The sequence below is a fragment of the Eumetopias jubatus genome, unplaced genomic scaffold, assembly GCF_037043125.1.
Source record: "Eumetopias jubatus isolate StellerSeaLion01/CBP00866 unplaced genomic scaffold, mEumJub1_p1.0 scaffold_8, whole genome shotgun sequence".
NCBI classification, from domain to species: Eukaryota; Metazoa; Chordata; class Mammalia; order Carnivora; family Otariidae; genus Eumetopias; species Eumetopias jubatus.
In genome coordinates, this window is record NW_028274814.1 from 94,560,980 (window position 1) to 94,577,866 (window position 16,887).

General features: G+C 39.2%; 1 protein-coding gene across 1 annotated transcript; it reads right to left on the minus strand.

Annotated features, from left to right (window-relative positions):
* Positions 1-3,690: 3,690 nt before the first annotated feature.
* On the minus strand, positions 3,691-8,163 carry IL22 (interleukin 22). The gene is made up of 5 exons (XM_028110753.1): positions 7,978-8,163; positions 7,477-7,542; positions 7,209-7,352; positions 6,238-6,303; positions 3,691-3,768 (listed from the first exon to the last, which is right to left on the minus strand). Exons 1-5 carry the CDS (start codon positions 8,161-8,163, stop codon positions 3,691-3,693), a joined length of 540 nt encoding a protein of 179 aa, XP_027966554.1.
* Between the last annotated feature and the right edge of the window lie 8,724 nt (positions 8,164-16,887).

The window sequence follows — 16,887 nt, forward strand, 5'->3', positions numbered from 1 at the left end:
GTTAAGGGCCAAGGCATGGTGTGAACCCAAATCCTATTAATTCACTTAGCCCCTTATCTGCTTATCTGCTATAGTTCCTATTTTTATAGCTGTTCACATGACCTAAATTAATAATCATGAATTCCTTCTTCCACCACTCATTCCATTTTCCCTTTACCCTCTGACTGCACCTCCATTGGATGGGGTCCTTCACCTGGTAAAGTGACTTAAACCCTCATTCCTATAAAAATGGAGTTCTTGATGATCCTGTCTTTTTCAACTGATGCCGTTCTCCATTGACGAGACTATTGAGTGAATTGACAAGACAATCCAGTCCATGTCTTTGGACCAGTTACAGTCTACCCAGCCCTCGTGGTGTAGCAGCAATACACTTTTTTTTCTCTTTTATTTATTTTATTTTTTTGAGGTAATTAGGTTTTTTTTATGTTCAATTAGCCAACGTGTAGTACATCATTAGTTTTTGATGTAGTGTTCAATGATTCATTACTTGCATATAACATCCAGTGCTCATCATCACACATGCCCTCCTTAATGCTCATCGCCTGGTTACCCCATCCCCTCAACCCCCGCCCTTTTGCAACCTTCAATTTGTTTCCTGGAGTCCAGGGTCTCTCGTGGTTTGTCTCCCTCTCTGATTTCTTCCCGTTCAGTTTTCCCTCCCTTCCCCTGTGGTCCTCTGTGCTACGATTTTCTCTTGGTGATCAGGATCCATCATCCCAGTCTTCACCTGTTTTTTCAACAAACAGCATTTTCCAGCATTCCGTGAAAGTATGTATGTATATATATATATATATATATATATATATATATATATATATAGGGGATTTTTTTGTTTCTTTGTTTTTTTTTTAAGAGAAAGAGAGCACAAGTGGAGGGGAGGGGGAGGGGCAGAAGGAGAGAGAGACTCTTAAGCAGGCTCCACACTCAGCACAGGAGCCCCATGTGGGGCTCCCCATCTCACAACCCTGAGATCATGACCTAAGCTGAAATCAAGAGTCGGAAGCTTAACCAACTGAGCCACCTGGGAGCCCCAAAAGTATATTTTAAAGATAAAGTCACTAGAGCTGTGGTTGCCTCAGAGACAAAGGGACCTCAGCTTCCAACCTTTGGTATCACTGCTTCTCATCTGATACGTGTCTTCGCTCAAATCTTAAAATCTTTTTAGAACAAAATCCCCTGTCTGTCCTTACTTATATGAAGCACTGCATGCTAGTGAATAATATAGTGTAAATGAAGAACCAGAAGAAAAACTAACAGATCGCTTTTCCTCTTAGTGAATCTGACCTACATGTAGCCCTTATTTCCCAGGCAACCCAAACCGAGTGTCACAGAAAGGGTCACATGCCAGTTTTCTCCGGCTCTACTCCCATCCTCCCCAGTGCAATCATCACCTCCCCGATAAACTATTGTGCTGAACTTGCTTCTAGTCTTACCCCTCCTAGACTTACTCTCCACCCAACACCAAAGTGATCTTTTTCGAACATAAGTCATATTAAGTTTTTCCCACACTCAAAACCCTCCAGCGGCTTCTCACCAGTCCTAAATGCTGGTTGGTGTCTCTGGGGGCTTATGTCTCATGCAGCCTCATAGATGAGTCTTCCTGAACACCTGGGTGTTGCCGTCTGCTACTGGGAGAGGAGATACCCAAGGCCTCTGCCAATGCCAAGAACAAGAGCAGTGTTGATAGTGCCAGCCAAATGCTGCCCACGGCCACTGGCACAAAGGAATTGCTTCAGCAGGTACTGAGGATTATGCCAAAACTCCCTATGAGGAATTTGGACTATCTCACGTAGCTGCAGAATTTGCCAGCACTGCCCTTCGGAATTGAAGAAGATCCTGGTACCTTACGCTTTATGTTCATTAGCATCCAGAATTTTTAAAATCTCTTCATTTCAGACTCCTTGCCCTAGATGGAAGCATTCATAAATCCAGTTCTAAGGACATTCTTCCATTTATGGCTCAAATAATAGATTACTCCATAATTGGTCAAAAATAAGTACAATCCCAAATTCTGCTAAGTTATTACACTGAGATGCATTTGGAAGAAGAAAGAGTCCTACACCCTAGTTTATCCCAGAAATAATTATAATTCTATTATCTATGAAGCTTAGCTTTGGGACCTGTCAGCATTTGGAGCCCATAAGCCAAAAATATTAACTCCACTTTACCCATGAGTGAACCTGCAATTTACATGTGTGCTCACCAATCACCACCAGACTTGACCTACTCCTGCAGGAACTTGACAAACAATTGGTGAGTGGCCTGTACAATAAACCCGGGGTTCCTGACTTTTCAGAGAAGGAAATACCATATACAGTCGACCACTGACCCACTGAGCTCTCCTGACCACTGACTTTCACTTTCTGTGGAAAAAAAATTACGCATCCCTCAATGCTGATGTCACTTGTCCATTCTTCTATATAGAAGCAGTCCAGCTATCTCTACTGCTTCTCTCTTCTCTCTACCACTGCACAAATTTTGAAGACTCCCCAGACTCAGTCCGTTTCCCCTTTACTTTATTTCCTGACTTACAGGAAAACTGAAGAATGCCCTCCCTAAAAGATTCAAACTAGAGCTAAAGTAGCTCCTCCCCAGCAGAAACCACTGTATTTGTATTTCTCTGCTGGCAATGGCACTCCATTCTTTTATCCACAACTGCTAATGAGGCCAATGGATTCTTTTCAGTGTCTTACTGTGTTTCTTTCACAATTACATGCTGACTCAACATAATACATTTATGTAGGCAATATAGCAGAGAGCCCAGAAATCAGACAGACCTCGCTCGATACAGGTCCACTACTTATAGTTACCCCAATGTTTGTAACATGTCTCTGATTTTCTGTTTTCTCACCTTTAAAATAGAGCTCATACTAACAGCCAATTAGCCAACATATAGTACATTAGTTTTTGATGTAGTGTTCAATGATTCATTAGTTGCGTATAACACCCAGTGCTCATCATCACACATGCCCTCATTGGCTTAGAGTCAAGAACAAAGTATATGAGATCCTTGGCCCATTTAGCAAATGGGAATGATTACATGATGATGATGGTGATGGTGATGATGATGATGGTGGTGATGGTGAGGATGGTGATGATGATGATGATGATAGTAAAGGGACACAAATCACAAAGACACAAGATGTAGGAATATCAAAGTGTTTATTGAGGTCAAATAAACATAGCTCCATAATTACTGTCATAAATATAAATATTAGCTTTATACTTAAGTCACAATATCATATGCTTCTATAAATAAATCTATATTATTAAAATGACATAAATAAAATGTGTACTGACAATAATAAATAAACTCATAAATATAAAGTATTGATCCCGGAAATGAAATTATCTAGGGTTTTTTTTTTTCCCTAAAGGAAGGGGAAGTAATCTTTTTTATGGGAATAGACAATTGTTTTAAAAAAATCAATTTCTGTGTCCCAAACACCAACTACAATAAAATGTTATCAGTAATTCTCAATAAGCTTGGAAGGTCTACCTTCTAGTCTTCTGGACACAGGTGACATTGTTGTCTTTTTTAAGCTAAGCAGGGATTTGTTTAGAACCTACCCATGATTGTAAAGTTTGGCTTCCCATTTTCCCTCTGGTAAAAGAAAACCTGTAGGGGATCTTGTTGTTATTTCTAACAGGCAAGAAGGGTTAGTCATCTGTTTTCCAGCTTTGCTCTGGTCAAATGCAGGCATTTTTCAGGGCTATAAACAGCAAATTCAGTTCTCCAATTGCTTTGATCTCTCCATTCTCTCCAAGCTGTAAAAGTAAGAACACACGAGCATTTGAGCATTTATACCATGCTTTTTAAAGAGGAACAAATTAGAAAAAGATGGTGAAGTTGCTGGAGACAGAAACCAAGTTTTTGCCTTTTTGTAAAACAGTCTTAATAATACCCTTTTAGCGAGACTATAATATGATTTGCCATAGACCTTACAATTATGGCTAACTTAACTGAAAGGGCACCAGCAGGCACCACTCTCAATTGCATCTACACTAATAAAACTGTTTCAAGTCACTTCCTCCCCAGAGCAAGCGGATGGAAGCTGTGCAGGCATCTGCAGGACCGAATGCCCCCCATTAGGCCTCGACCTGCCTCATCCCCTCGCCAACAGTCTATGACCAACTAACTATAACAGCTCAGCTCACACAGGTTTGAATCAAAACTGCACATTTACCGGTACATGTGGGTTTTTTCTGTTCCCACCTCCCTAACAAAGGGGGAAAAAAAAAAGGTTTCCACTTTTGTGGGGAAAATACCAAATAAGTCCCATCCAGTTGCTTTAATTAGTAGAAAGCCAGATACACATTCTAAACACCACGTCTTTCCTCCTCCTTCCAAGTCCTACGCGAGTGAGACTTCCAGACTCCATAGGAGACAAAGGTAAATTCAAGTCCAAAGCATCCTCCTCTGAAATTCCTCTAATCTATTAAATTTGCTGTAGATTCTTTCAAGGAAAACCATAAGCCATCATTGTCCTCGATGCTTTGTTCTCCTTTCTCTTCCTGCTGTCTCCCATCTTTCCCCCTTTCATACTTCCTTGCACATAATGCCAAGCAGTACTTCTTAGATCTCAAAGACGCCCAAGAGCGCAAAGAATGCTTCAAGTTCTCTTGCCCTACTGTCTATCATGCATTCGACCACAGCCTGCTCTCTGCTGTTACCTCCAGTGGCAGAGAATTAACACCTCCAAGACCGCCCTCCCATTTCAGCCAGTGCTGACCAGTTTCCCTCAGGTTGAGCTTCCTCAGAGTAACATTCCTCTCTCACCTATGCTTTCTGGAGCCACTGGGTTAAAAAAAAGAAGAAGAAGAAGAAGAAGCATAACCGCTCTTCCACATGGCACCCTATTGCAAATGTGAACGTCGATTCTCTCAAAACGGGTTAAAAGCTTTAAAATCTATTTCCCCACATGGATCCCACTCAGATGTTTCTCTCTCACACTGCATTTTTCTAAGGCCAACAAAGTAAACCGACATCAGGAATTCTTCAAACCGGAAGTGCAAAGCACTTCTTGGCAATGGCGTCCTAATATTCAGCACTCCTCACCTGGGTAAGAGACCCACGACAAGAGAATTGATCTTCACAGTGAAAGACTACGAAGGCTTCAATGATCACAGAAACGGTCACATTCAATAAACCATGAGCGAGAAGAAATACTTTTTTTTTTTTTTAAAGAAACATCAAGGGGGGGAAAGGGAAGATTGAGGTTACACCTGTTACTAAAAATTCCATCAGCTAGAACCTTCGTGCTGCTGAGGTTTAGTTGTACCCGCTTGCAAGAGCATCACTTTCGCTGCTAGCAATCATTCCTCTGGTTTTTGGTGAGTCACAACTGCTAGCCTGAGCCTTTTACTAGTAGTTCTTTTCCCTAAATAGGCCACATGATAGTATCATTCTCTGTACAAATGCACACTAGCCTACACCAGATAGATGCTCACTGGGGACATGAGGGAGGGAGGAAACCAGAAAGGAAGGGGGAAAGAGAGAGGAAGAAAAGAGAATTTCCAGTTCAAACTTGCATTCACTCTAATAAATCCATTCTATTTGAAACTGCATAAAAGAAATTGGGGGTGGCTCACTCTTGCTTTTAAATTAAAATCAATAGCTGTTAGGTATGATAATTAAATATAAGTATCAATCATTCCAGAAATTCATCCTATCGGTAAGTACAACTCTTCTGTTATGGTTGTTCTGGGTTTATTTCTCCAAGTTTTAGATCATAAAGTCAATGGCTTCCAAAATCACCTCAAATAAATTTGTCCCCAAGTACTCCTCTGTTTTTGAACAAGTGCTTGTTCAAGTTATATGAATCAGTAGGACTCTCGAATTTCCTGAAGAATTAATCATACTAAAACGAACACAAATTGCTGCTGGAAAGAATGCTGGATGGGATTCAAGAGACCTGCATTCTAGCCCTGGCTCTGCTACTAGTCATGCCCAGAACATGGGGTGATGAGATTAGAGGACCTAACTTCCCAGCCATTCTATGATTTGCAAAATTTGGAGACTTATTTATAAATATACAGATATATATAATATATACAAGTATATTATATATATATATATATATATATATATATACACACCTAAATAATCAAACTGATGTAGGCAAATCAGGTAGAAAATTATACGTAGGGGAAAAAAGAAAGAAAGGGAAGGAAAGAAAAACAACATTTGTCTCTCCTATTTAATAGGTTAGCATTAATAGTTATTAGTAGTAGTACCTTTTTCACTGTGTCCTTCAGCATTTGCACATTTCTCTGGATATGCTGGTCATTGTTCTCAATACGCTACAAAATGAAAACCAGAGCACTTATTTTAACACTGTTGTACTGAAGCTTTATGAACTCCAGTATCCCTAATTGAGGTGTGTTACGATGCACCTGGAGTTAAAAGTTCTTAGCAATTTTGCCCACAATGACCTAGATTTCACCAGTGACCTAGATTTTCAGAGCTCTTGAATTCCCTTGGACGCCAAAATCCAGTCATTTCCCTTACGTGGGACCTCTCTTCATCTTTGGGAAATCCTACTGAGGTTTAAGTTTGTGGAAAGAATGGAGTGGTTTATGCAAATTCTGTGAAGAATAAAACCCTAAATCTACCAAAAAAAAAAAAAAAGCATGCTCAGAACAAGAAACGGACATAAAATGTCTTGTGTGAACAGGAGGCCCTCTTCAATAAATACTAGGTCCCTTCACTCTGTCCACTCCACTCCAGGCTTTTTTCACAATTTTAAATGTTCAGAGCCATCAAGGTCACACACCTCTGACTTTGTCACTTCTCCTGACATCCAAGGGGCAATCATCTTTGCCCACCCAGCACTGAACATTAAATCTTTCTGTTACTCTCTCTCTCCCATCCCTTCCATTTATACTCGGGGCATCTATGTCCACATCTAGGCATTTTTCCCTACAGTTCCCAATGCCTTTCTCGTCTCACATAACCTGAGTTGTTTTTTCCCAGGGACAAAGGAGCCTTCTGTGCTCTTGTCTTTCAGACCCCCTTCATCACCATATATTCAAAATGTGACTCAACTAAAGTAGTGATTCCAAGTGACTCTTGTGATGGTGTTGCTGAGGCACCTCTTGCTGCCAGCATGGAAAGGGGCAGGGCAGAGACGGGCTCTAAAGGGAAGAAGGGGGGCAGGCAGGCAAGTAGGAGAGGGTGGAGAGCCTAAGCTGAGAGAAGAACTCACACATTGGCTTAGCCTGTTGCTGAGCTTGGCCAAGAAGGGCACCACCTCCTGCATATAAGGCTGGAATCTATGGGATTGGGGGAGCAGCACTTCCTCAAGGGTAAAGTTCAGCACCTCCTTCATCAGATAGCAGCGCTTTCCTGCCTGCAGGCAAAAGTGAAACAGCAGGGATCATATTAGAGGGCATCCAGGAGACCCAAACCATCATCACTAGCATCCAAATAACCATGGATGCCACACTGCCCTGCTCATCATGACTATGGCTTACATTGACTCCGTGGAACAGTTTATCCCCAATGAGACGAACATCTGTGTTGTTATCTGCCAAACTAGCCTGGAAGAGAAGAAAAGACTAAGTGCCTGGACATCGAGGAGATAGAAGGAAAGTCTGTGAGTAGAGATGCACTCTATCCATTCTCCCCAGAGCAGCCCCATGAAGCCTAAAGAAAGAATTCAGATGTGTGCATGAGTTTAAAATAATGCACAGAGGAGTAAGGGGAAAAAACAGTCAAGGTGGGCTCATAAATGGGCTTTTTGGAGTAAAACTCGACGTACATATCATCAAGGCCAAAATGGAAGGTCTTCTGGTAAAGCCCAATCTCCAAAGAGTCTCTAAAGAGACATAGGAAATAATCTCTGGTCTGCCAGTGAGGATAGATGATGGGTTCTTAAAGAGGATCTTAGTAGCGCTCTGGAGAAATTTTTAGGAACTATCATCAGGTTTCAAGTAGAGAAGATGCGAAAGAGAGAGAGAGACTGAGATGAGTACCTCCTCAGCCAGCATGAAGGTGCGGTTGGTTATATAGGGCTGCTGGAAGTCGGAGTTGTCAAGCCTGCAGTGAGAGCCGATGGGCACAGCTGCTCCTCCCTGCACCCACAGGGCAAGGAGAAGGAGGCAGCTGGAGGCCAGAGTCCCCATAAGGGAAGAGTCCACACATTTCTGCAGGGCAGCCATCGCAGACAACTCTAACTGGAGCAAATGGTGACTAGAAAAGGAGAACCTGGTATCAAGAGAACAAGAAGCAAAAACATAAAGGCAAACCATTAGGTATCAAGAAGTATATCACATCAAACGAACCCATCTTAGCAAGTTTGCTGAAACACTTACCTGTTCCGATGATTCTGCTTGTGAGGGGAAGGCAGAAGTTGCTGCTTTTATAGCCCCCAAAACACACATTTTTTTGGTAAAAAATATGACATCAGCAATTATCTAATTTCCAGTACTGTCTTCTGAGAACTACCTAACCACCACAGGAGCCCACAAAACGCCACCTCCTATTTTTCCCACCTTGAAATGCGAGTGTTTCCCTAAAACGTCACTATTAGGGCCCCAAAGGTGTTTTTTACAGATAAATCCCAGAAATTGTCTAAACGTCACTTATTTTTCAAAGAAAACAATCGCTTTGTCTTCATAGATTCCAGATTCAGTATAATATTTTTTGATCTTCTGTAGTAGCTGAGTAAACAGTTTGGTCATGGACTCATTTTCCCACCAGCTTCATAGATTCTTATCTCATTAAAGGTGATCAGAAATAAAGGACCCGTGTCCTATATCCTCTGCTTTAAAATTAATAGTGATAGCTTGGAGGTAATTCCATTTTTAAAAATAATTTTGTCTCTCTTTTTTTTTAATATGCTGAATCCTGAGGAAGACTCACATTTTAAAAATAACAGTGTTGGCTAATCTAAGCATTGTTTTCCTCCCATTCTGTGACTTTCTAAGGTAATCTTAACAATTATGGTGGATGCAAATAGATTTTAAAATTTTTTTGTTGGGGGATGCCTGGCTAGCTGAGTTAGTGGAGCATGTGACTCTCTTGATGTTGGGGTCATGAGTTTGAGCCCCACATTGGGTGTAGAGACTACTTAAAAAAATTTTTTTATTAAATTATAATTGGTATCAATTTAAATTTGGAAATACTAATGCTAAACCATCTAATCACTATTTCTCGTAACATAATGAGTACTTCAAGAATACAGTGGGTATAGTAGCTCATCTTAAAATCCTACCTGTGCTCATTCTAAACAACACACAAATTAAGTCTCAAAATAATATTTCCAAAATTCTTATAACAATTTTTATTATGTATATGGATGTCTAAGGAAGAGAATCTGGCAATAAGGCAGTTATATGTTGACTTTGAATTATTAAAAATACGTCGAGTTCTAAACAACACCTAAAAACTAGACTGGAAACCCTTCCAAGGGGTGGACAGCAGGGAGCATGTGCACTGATCTGTCTCTAGGGGAAGGAATGTGCAAATTCGTTTGATCAGATTTTTCTCCTTGCAACTAGTCAAGATAAGGAGTCTTGAAGAACTGGAAGAAGGAAAGAGAGTAACTATAGAATCTTGAGCATTGGTGAGATGGGAGAGACCCAGGTGGGGAGGCACAATGAAGGATTAGAACATCATGATGACACTGAGCGTTTGGGAATGTGCCTTAGGAGACAGATGCAAACGGGAAGATTCGGGAGAGTAAATAAAAGCTAGACCCATTCCAAACATTTGCTTGAGGTCATTCATGAGCCCAAGATGAGGAAGCTCTTTTTCATCCAATTTTCTATTATATGAGATATGGCCAACTTGTCCAAAACTCTGTATAATTATATTAGCACTAGGTTTAAGCTATCTTGTGGATTAAATAGTCTTTTGTTGGTTTGCCTGGGAACCTGACAAGCACACCTAATTTTGTTCCCATGGAAAATAAGTTTTGACATAATCGAATTATATGCTTTCCAGGGAAGAATCTTAGTCTTTTTTATCTTTGTACCTCCAGTACTTAAAACAGTGCCAGACATATAAAAAGAAATCATCTTTTTATGATGTCAAGTGAATAGATATATAGATCTGTGAATTTAAATAACTCACTAAATATCTTTGGGACCATGCATGGAAGTGATTTGGGACTGCCTTTACAGTACTCTTAAGGTGAGGGTTTGGCGCAGTCCTCCTGGCCAGCTTCATTATCATTCCTGAATAGGGAATAAATAGCTGTGAAACAAAAATAGAATGCCAGAAAATTACAAACCAGTCTTTAACAGCAGCGGGCCGGTTCATTATATAGCCCTGAGGGACAAACTTCCAAAAGATAGTGTTAATGGAATCGAGATCGTAGGCTTCCGTGAGCTTGACCAAAACCCACTAAAGTGAAAATCTGCCCTGGGATTTCCGAACAGTGATACAAGACATCTCAAAAATATTTGTTATTTAGAGAGTTGTGAGAGAGAGAACACAAGCAAAGGGGAGAGGGAGAAGCAGGCTCCCGGCTGAGCCTGGAGCCAACTGTGGGGCCATGTTTCCTTACATCCCCACGCACACTATCTAGCTCAGATTTTTGCCAGCTTTTGGAGGTTTCAAATACTATCTTATTATTGTTGTGATTTGATTTTTTTTTCTCATACACTTGGAGCCACTTGAGTTTCCCCTTCTATGAATTGATTGTTTATATCAATTGCCCATTGTTCTAGCTGGTTTTGGTCTTTTGTTGTTGTTGTTGATTTATGAGTTTCCTGTATATTTTATGTATTATTTCTCTTTTTGCTTGTAGGCATAACAAACTCTACTCTCAATTTGCATTCTACTAACTTTGTTTTTTTTTTTAACAGAACCTTAATTTGGATGACATCTAAGACATTATTTTTTGTCACATGGTGACATGCACTATTCAAGGCTTTGTTTAGAAAGTCTCTTTCCACCTCCAGGTCACAGAGGTATTCTTCTATCTTTTCCTCTTTTTATGGTTTTACCTTTTACAATCAGGTCTTTAGTGGATTTTTGTATGTGATGGAAAGTAGGGAATCCAGTTTATTTTCCTCCACATAGTGAGCCAATTTTCCTAACACAGTTCATTAACAGTGAGTCCTTTATCATATGTGAGTTTCCATATATAAATAGCTATCTCTGAACTCTGTTTTGTTCCATTGGTTTCTTTCTTTTCTTTTTGTTCTTGAGCCAGTTTCATAATATTTTTATTAATGAGGAATGTCTTTATATCTGGACAGGAAAGTCTGCCCTCTTTGCTCTTTTTCAAGGCTAACTTAGCTATTTATGGAAATTTCATATGTTTTTTTACAGAAATTTTATAACAAATTTGTCAAGTTCCTGTAAAAAATGCAGAAGAGACTTTGGGCTATCACTTAATTTGAGGAGGATTAATATCTTTATAATATGAACTCATTCCATCCAAGAGTATTTACCATCTCTCTACTAAAGATCTTCTTTTATATTTTTAATAGTGTTTCAAAATTTTCTTCATTGAGTCTTGTGTATTATTTTTATTTTTGTTTTTTAAAAGATTTTATTTATTTGTCTGAGAGAGAGAGAGCATGAGCAGTGGGGAGGAGCAGAGGCAGAGGGAGAAGCAGACTCCCTGCTGAGCAGGAGCCCGATGCGGGGCTCGATCCCAGGACCCCAGGATCATGTCCTGAGCCAAAGGCAGACGCTTAACTCACTGTGCCACCCAGGCACCCCTTATTCATTATTTTTAGTTCCTAGTCACTTTATAGGTGAAGTAAGTTATTAAACTGTTATTAATCACTTTCACCTTGGTGTGAATGAGTACCAAGTTGGGATTATTGGGAGAGTCATTTCCTGGGCAAATGAAGGGCACATATTTTTTTTTCAGGGTTAGCAGAGCAGAGAGTTAAAGGTAGCCAACAACAAAGCTAGAGATATTTTACTTCCCTGTTATGCTCAAAGCTGACCCTGACAACACCCAGACAAACTTTCTCCCATGCCTACCACCCCTGTTAACACCCTGCCCACAAAGACACTTGTCAACCATAGCCACCTTTCTCCCCTTCTTGAGGAAGAAATCTTGTGAATCTGGACTGCATCTCATTTTCAAGGGAAGACTATACCCACAGGAATATGTCATAATAGAAATGAGTTTATGTTGCTCTCTAGTAAAACCAAGTACTGAGATCAATTTGAATGATAGAAGAAAGCAACATTTATCCAAATGCCTCCCTACACAAGTACATACAAACAGAATTTGGCATTGGCTCCCTAATGTCTGACCTCTGCTGTCATATATTTTTCCTAAATCAATAGGACTACCCCAGTCTCTCATTTCATTTATTATTTTGACTAGTAAATAAGTTTTTAAAAAAATCATAATTCACACTTGCTTATAACATCGGATATTCAAAGTCATCATTAACTAATATCAGTGTATCTTTTATTCCAATTCTCTAATCAATTTTAGAATTATTACTGTTTCTCACAATCATTCCCGTAGGTTAAATACTATTTTAAAACATAACTTTTAAAAAAATTCCTATTCAAAACTGTGTATCTTGGTGCAGATTTATCAGACCTTTTAGTCTCTGGGGGAAAATTGTGAGCCAAGTAAACTCAATATTTCCTACATTCTCACTACATTGTTGAACTTTTTAAAATACATGTGATCAAACACAATTCCAATCCTGAGGTGATTTGGTTTTAAAATATCATAAACATCATCCTGAGAAAATGCCTTTTTTCCTTTCTCTCTGTCACTGTCCTAATTCAAAAGCCATGTGTGTGCTATGCATCAGGTGAAGTATCACTAATTTAGGTCAGTTGGAAAAGATGTCCCTCTGAATCAATGGCAAGTCTAAAGTGCAGCATGTTTTAAAAGAGGTATAATTTTGTTACCACTTCCAAACTCATACAACCAAATCAACTAGGCTGATAATATTTCGTTCTGTTTAATAAATACCTATTTTGTCACTATTTGAATATTTTACCACAGAGGGGTTCTTGGACTCATGTTTAACACTTTAAAGAAATGCAGTAATAGGTAACATAGTAATTGTGTTGTAGCAGCTAGGGTTAATCTGAAGTGGGCTTACTTAAAAAAAAAAAAAGATTTTATTTATTTATTTGACAGAGAGAGAAAACACAAGCAGGGGGAGTGGGAGAGGGAGAAGCAGGCCTCCTGCTGAGCAGGGAGCCTGATGTGGGGCTGGATCCAAGGACCCTGGGATCATGACCTGAGCCGAAGGCAGACGCTTAACGACTGAGCCACCCAGGCGCCCCCTGAAGTGGGCTTACTTTTGAGAGAAAAGCTTGAGTGTACCTAAGTACTAATTAGAGGACTGGAATTTAAACTGTACTCATATTAGTTAATTAACATGATTTTAGAAAAATTAGAAGATCTACAGGCCCTTCGATGAGTAGAAAGGGAATTAAATATAAGAACTGGATGGAAATAGTGCTTGGAATACTTAACAGGTTGACAAAGGGAGGAGTTACAATAAATAATAAAGCCATAGACAAGTGGGACCATCTTTTGGAATATGCAGCTTAAATGCTGGAGTGTAAGAGGAAATGTCTGGGTGAGGTTTGCCAGGAAATAAAACAGAACCAAAGAGCTATTCATAGGGTGACAGGTGAGTGCTGGATGAGAGAAAAGGGGGCAATATGCTTTATTCATTCGTTTACTCATTCATTCAGTCATTCACTATAAGATCAGCGCCATAAGACCACAGACTCCATCTGGCACAATCCTTAGACTATCATAGGCCCTTGATAAGTTCTAGTCAACTGATTGAATGAACTACGAGCAAAAGTGACCTGATTATTGTTGCAATCATTATATTTTGACCTTTCAATTTTTTAAGCTCCTAGCACAGTGCCTGGCATCCAGCTGGCATTTAATAATTGTTCTTTTAGTGGAGGGGACAAATGAATATTTATTGAGAAAATAACTCTCACCACTTTTATCTCTTCTCAACTTTGCAGCCACCCCCTAGCCACCCTAATGTAGAAAAGACAAGTAGTTGTACCCCCTCTTTACAGCTGGGAAGAGTAAGATTTGTTTGTGACCTACCCAAAGCCACACAGTCATCATGAAAAGAGCCAGAACTTGAGGTCAGTTCTTCTGATACAATGGCCACTGCTTTTACTCTCTATCTACCTCTTTCTTTTCCCATCCTCTGCAGTCTGGTTTCTTCAAGTTCATCGCTGAAAATGACTTTGGGCCATACATTTAATAAGACTGACATTTAGTTTGAATTAAAGAACTGAAGTCCCATGGTCGACATCAGGTCAACATAGAGTAGCAGGCAGGCAGCCATTAAGAGTATGGTCTCTCCAGGTGGTCTGCTTAGATCTGAATCTGGCTCTGCCTCTGCCTAACTAGATAGCCTTACCTAGGTTAGCCAAATGTTCTGTAAAAAGAGTATAATAACAGTACCCACTACATGTAGTTTTAACAATCTGAAGTGCTTGGGCTAGCGCCTGAAACCCAGTGATGTTCAGAAAACACTTGCTATTAACAATAATGAGCCTCTTCATGGACAAAACATGGAACAACCAAGAGAAAGGAGTGGAGATAATTATAAGGTAGCCAAGAGTTAGGAAACAGAGATTATGTAACTTAACTAGATGTTTACCTTGCACAGACCAAATCTTTTGAATGAAGTAATGCATATTGTTTTTGACTTCAGATTTTAGCATGAGTATCTCTTCTCTTTCATCCACTATGGTCAAACCGTCCTAAATCCTTCTGTTTTTTTCCTTTGAAATATCTCTTAATTTAGGGTCTTTTCATAAATATCTACTGACACTTAAAGTAGGACCACTACAAGTGTGAGTTGTTGTTAAAAACAATTTCAGAAAAAATATTTGTAATATATCCGACAAAAGATTCAAATCCAGAATATGTAACGAGTTCTTGCAAATAAGTAAGAATGACCCTAGAAGAAACAAACAAACAAACAAAAGCTTGAACATATGTTTTTCAAAAGAGAATATGAAAGGGGTTAGACCTCAGTAGGCATAGGGAAAGGCAAAATTAAAACCACACACCCAGTAGAATGACCAAAATGAAAAAGATAGACAATACCAAGTGTTGACAAGGATTCAGAGCAAATGGAACTCTCATAAGCCACTTGCAGGAGTATACACTGCTACAACCACATTATTTTTTTAATGAAGTATAGTTGACACTACATTAGCTTCAGATGTACAACATAGCAGTTCAACAAGTCTATATGTTATCCTTACCACAACTCTAGCTACCAGCTGTCACCATACAATGCTATTACAATACCATTGACTATATTCCCTATGCTGTGCCATTTCTTCTCATGATTTATTCATTCCATAACTGGAAGCCTGTACTTCCCACTCCCTTTCACCCATTTTGCCCGTCACCTGACCTCCTCTCCTCTGGCAACCATCAGTTTGTTCTTTGTACTTATGGGTCTGTTTCTGTTTTTGTTTGTTTGTTTTGTTTTCTAGATGCCACATATAAGTGAAATCATATGGTATTTGTCTTTCTCTGTCTGACTTATTTCACTTAGACTTTTACCATCTAGATCCATCCATGTTGCTGTAGATAGCAAAATACCATTCTTTTTTATGGCTGAGTAATATTCCATTTTGTATATGTATCACATCTTCTTTATCCATTCATCTGTGGACAGACACTTGGGTTGCTTCCGTATCTTGGCTATTGTAAATAATGCTGCAATTAATATAGAAGTGTATCTATCTTTTTGAATTAATATTTTCATTTTCTTTGGGTAAATACACAGTAGTGGAATTACTGGATTATATGGTCTTTCTATTTTTAACATTCTGAGGAAATGCCATACTGTTTTCCATAGTGGCTGTACCAGTTTGCATTCCCACTAACAGTGCACAAGGATTCCTTTTTCTCCACATCCTCATCAACACTTGCTATTGCTTCTTTTTTTATGTATACTAGTCATTCTGACATGTATAAGGTGATATCTCACTGCGGGTACAACCACTTTAGAAAATTGTTTTTGCAGTATTTACCCAAGCTGAACAGATCCATATCTATGACAAATTATTCAGTTTCTAGCTACATATCCGACAGAAATGAGTTTGTTAATGAGAGACATTTACAAAAATACACATTGCAGGATTCTTCACAATAGCCTAAGCCAAAATCACTAGAATAAAGTACAGTATGTTATATCCCAGAATACTACACAGCAATGATAATATACATGATACTGCTACACATAACTACAGGGATGAACATAAACAAATGCTAAGCAAAAGCAGCCAGAAAAATATAACCTATGTAATTCCTTTCATATAAAGTTCAAAAACAGACAAAACTGGTCTATCAAGTTAGAAGTCAGAAGAGTAACCACCTCCGGGGGGTGGTTAGACACTGAAATGGGATAAAAGGGGATTTCTGGGGTGCTCGTAACAATTCATTTCTTTATCTGGCTGATTATATGAGTGTGTTTATCTGGTGAAAATATATTGAGCTATGCATTTATGATTTCTTCATTTTCTATTTGTATTTTATAGTTTAATAAAAGTTTTCTTAATGTCAGTATTCCTCAAAATCAGTTAAACCTTTTCCGCTGTAGCCCTGTTCATGTTTTCCCTAATTTGGGCAAGAATTTCCAGGGCTTCCTCTGCTCAGTTGTATACCTCCCTAGGTATAGCTTGGAGTAAAATGAAAAAAAACAAACAAAAAACAGGAATATGAGAATATGGCTACTCTACATAACTTCCAATAAATTATATGACTGTTCAAACTGAACATGAAGGTTTTTTTATAGGAAACCTCCTCCCCCTTACATTAGGAGCAGAGATTGAGAGAGGATGGCCAGGAAGAAGAAGAGTGCCATGTGGCCTCAAGGGGAGAGGAGGAGAAACTGCACACCTCCTCACTTCCTAAAGAATTAAGCCTGCATTCACAT

Bases quoted from the DNA above. Each gene is read 5' to 3' on its own strand.
- IL22 (XM_028110753.1), bottom strand. From the start codon at position 8,163: ATGGCTGCCCTGCAGAAATGTGTGGACTCTTCCCTTATGGGGACTCTG. The intron at 7,543-7,977 runs GTACTCATCTCA...CTTCTCTTCCAG, and splicing joins CCTTCATGCTGGCTGAGGAG to GCTAGTTTGGCAGATAACAA. The intron at 7,353-7,476 runs GTAAGCCATAGT...TTTTGCCTGCAG, and splicing joins AACTGTTCCACGGAGTCAAT to GCAGGAAAGCGCTGCTATCT.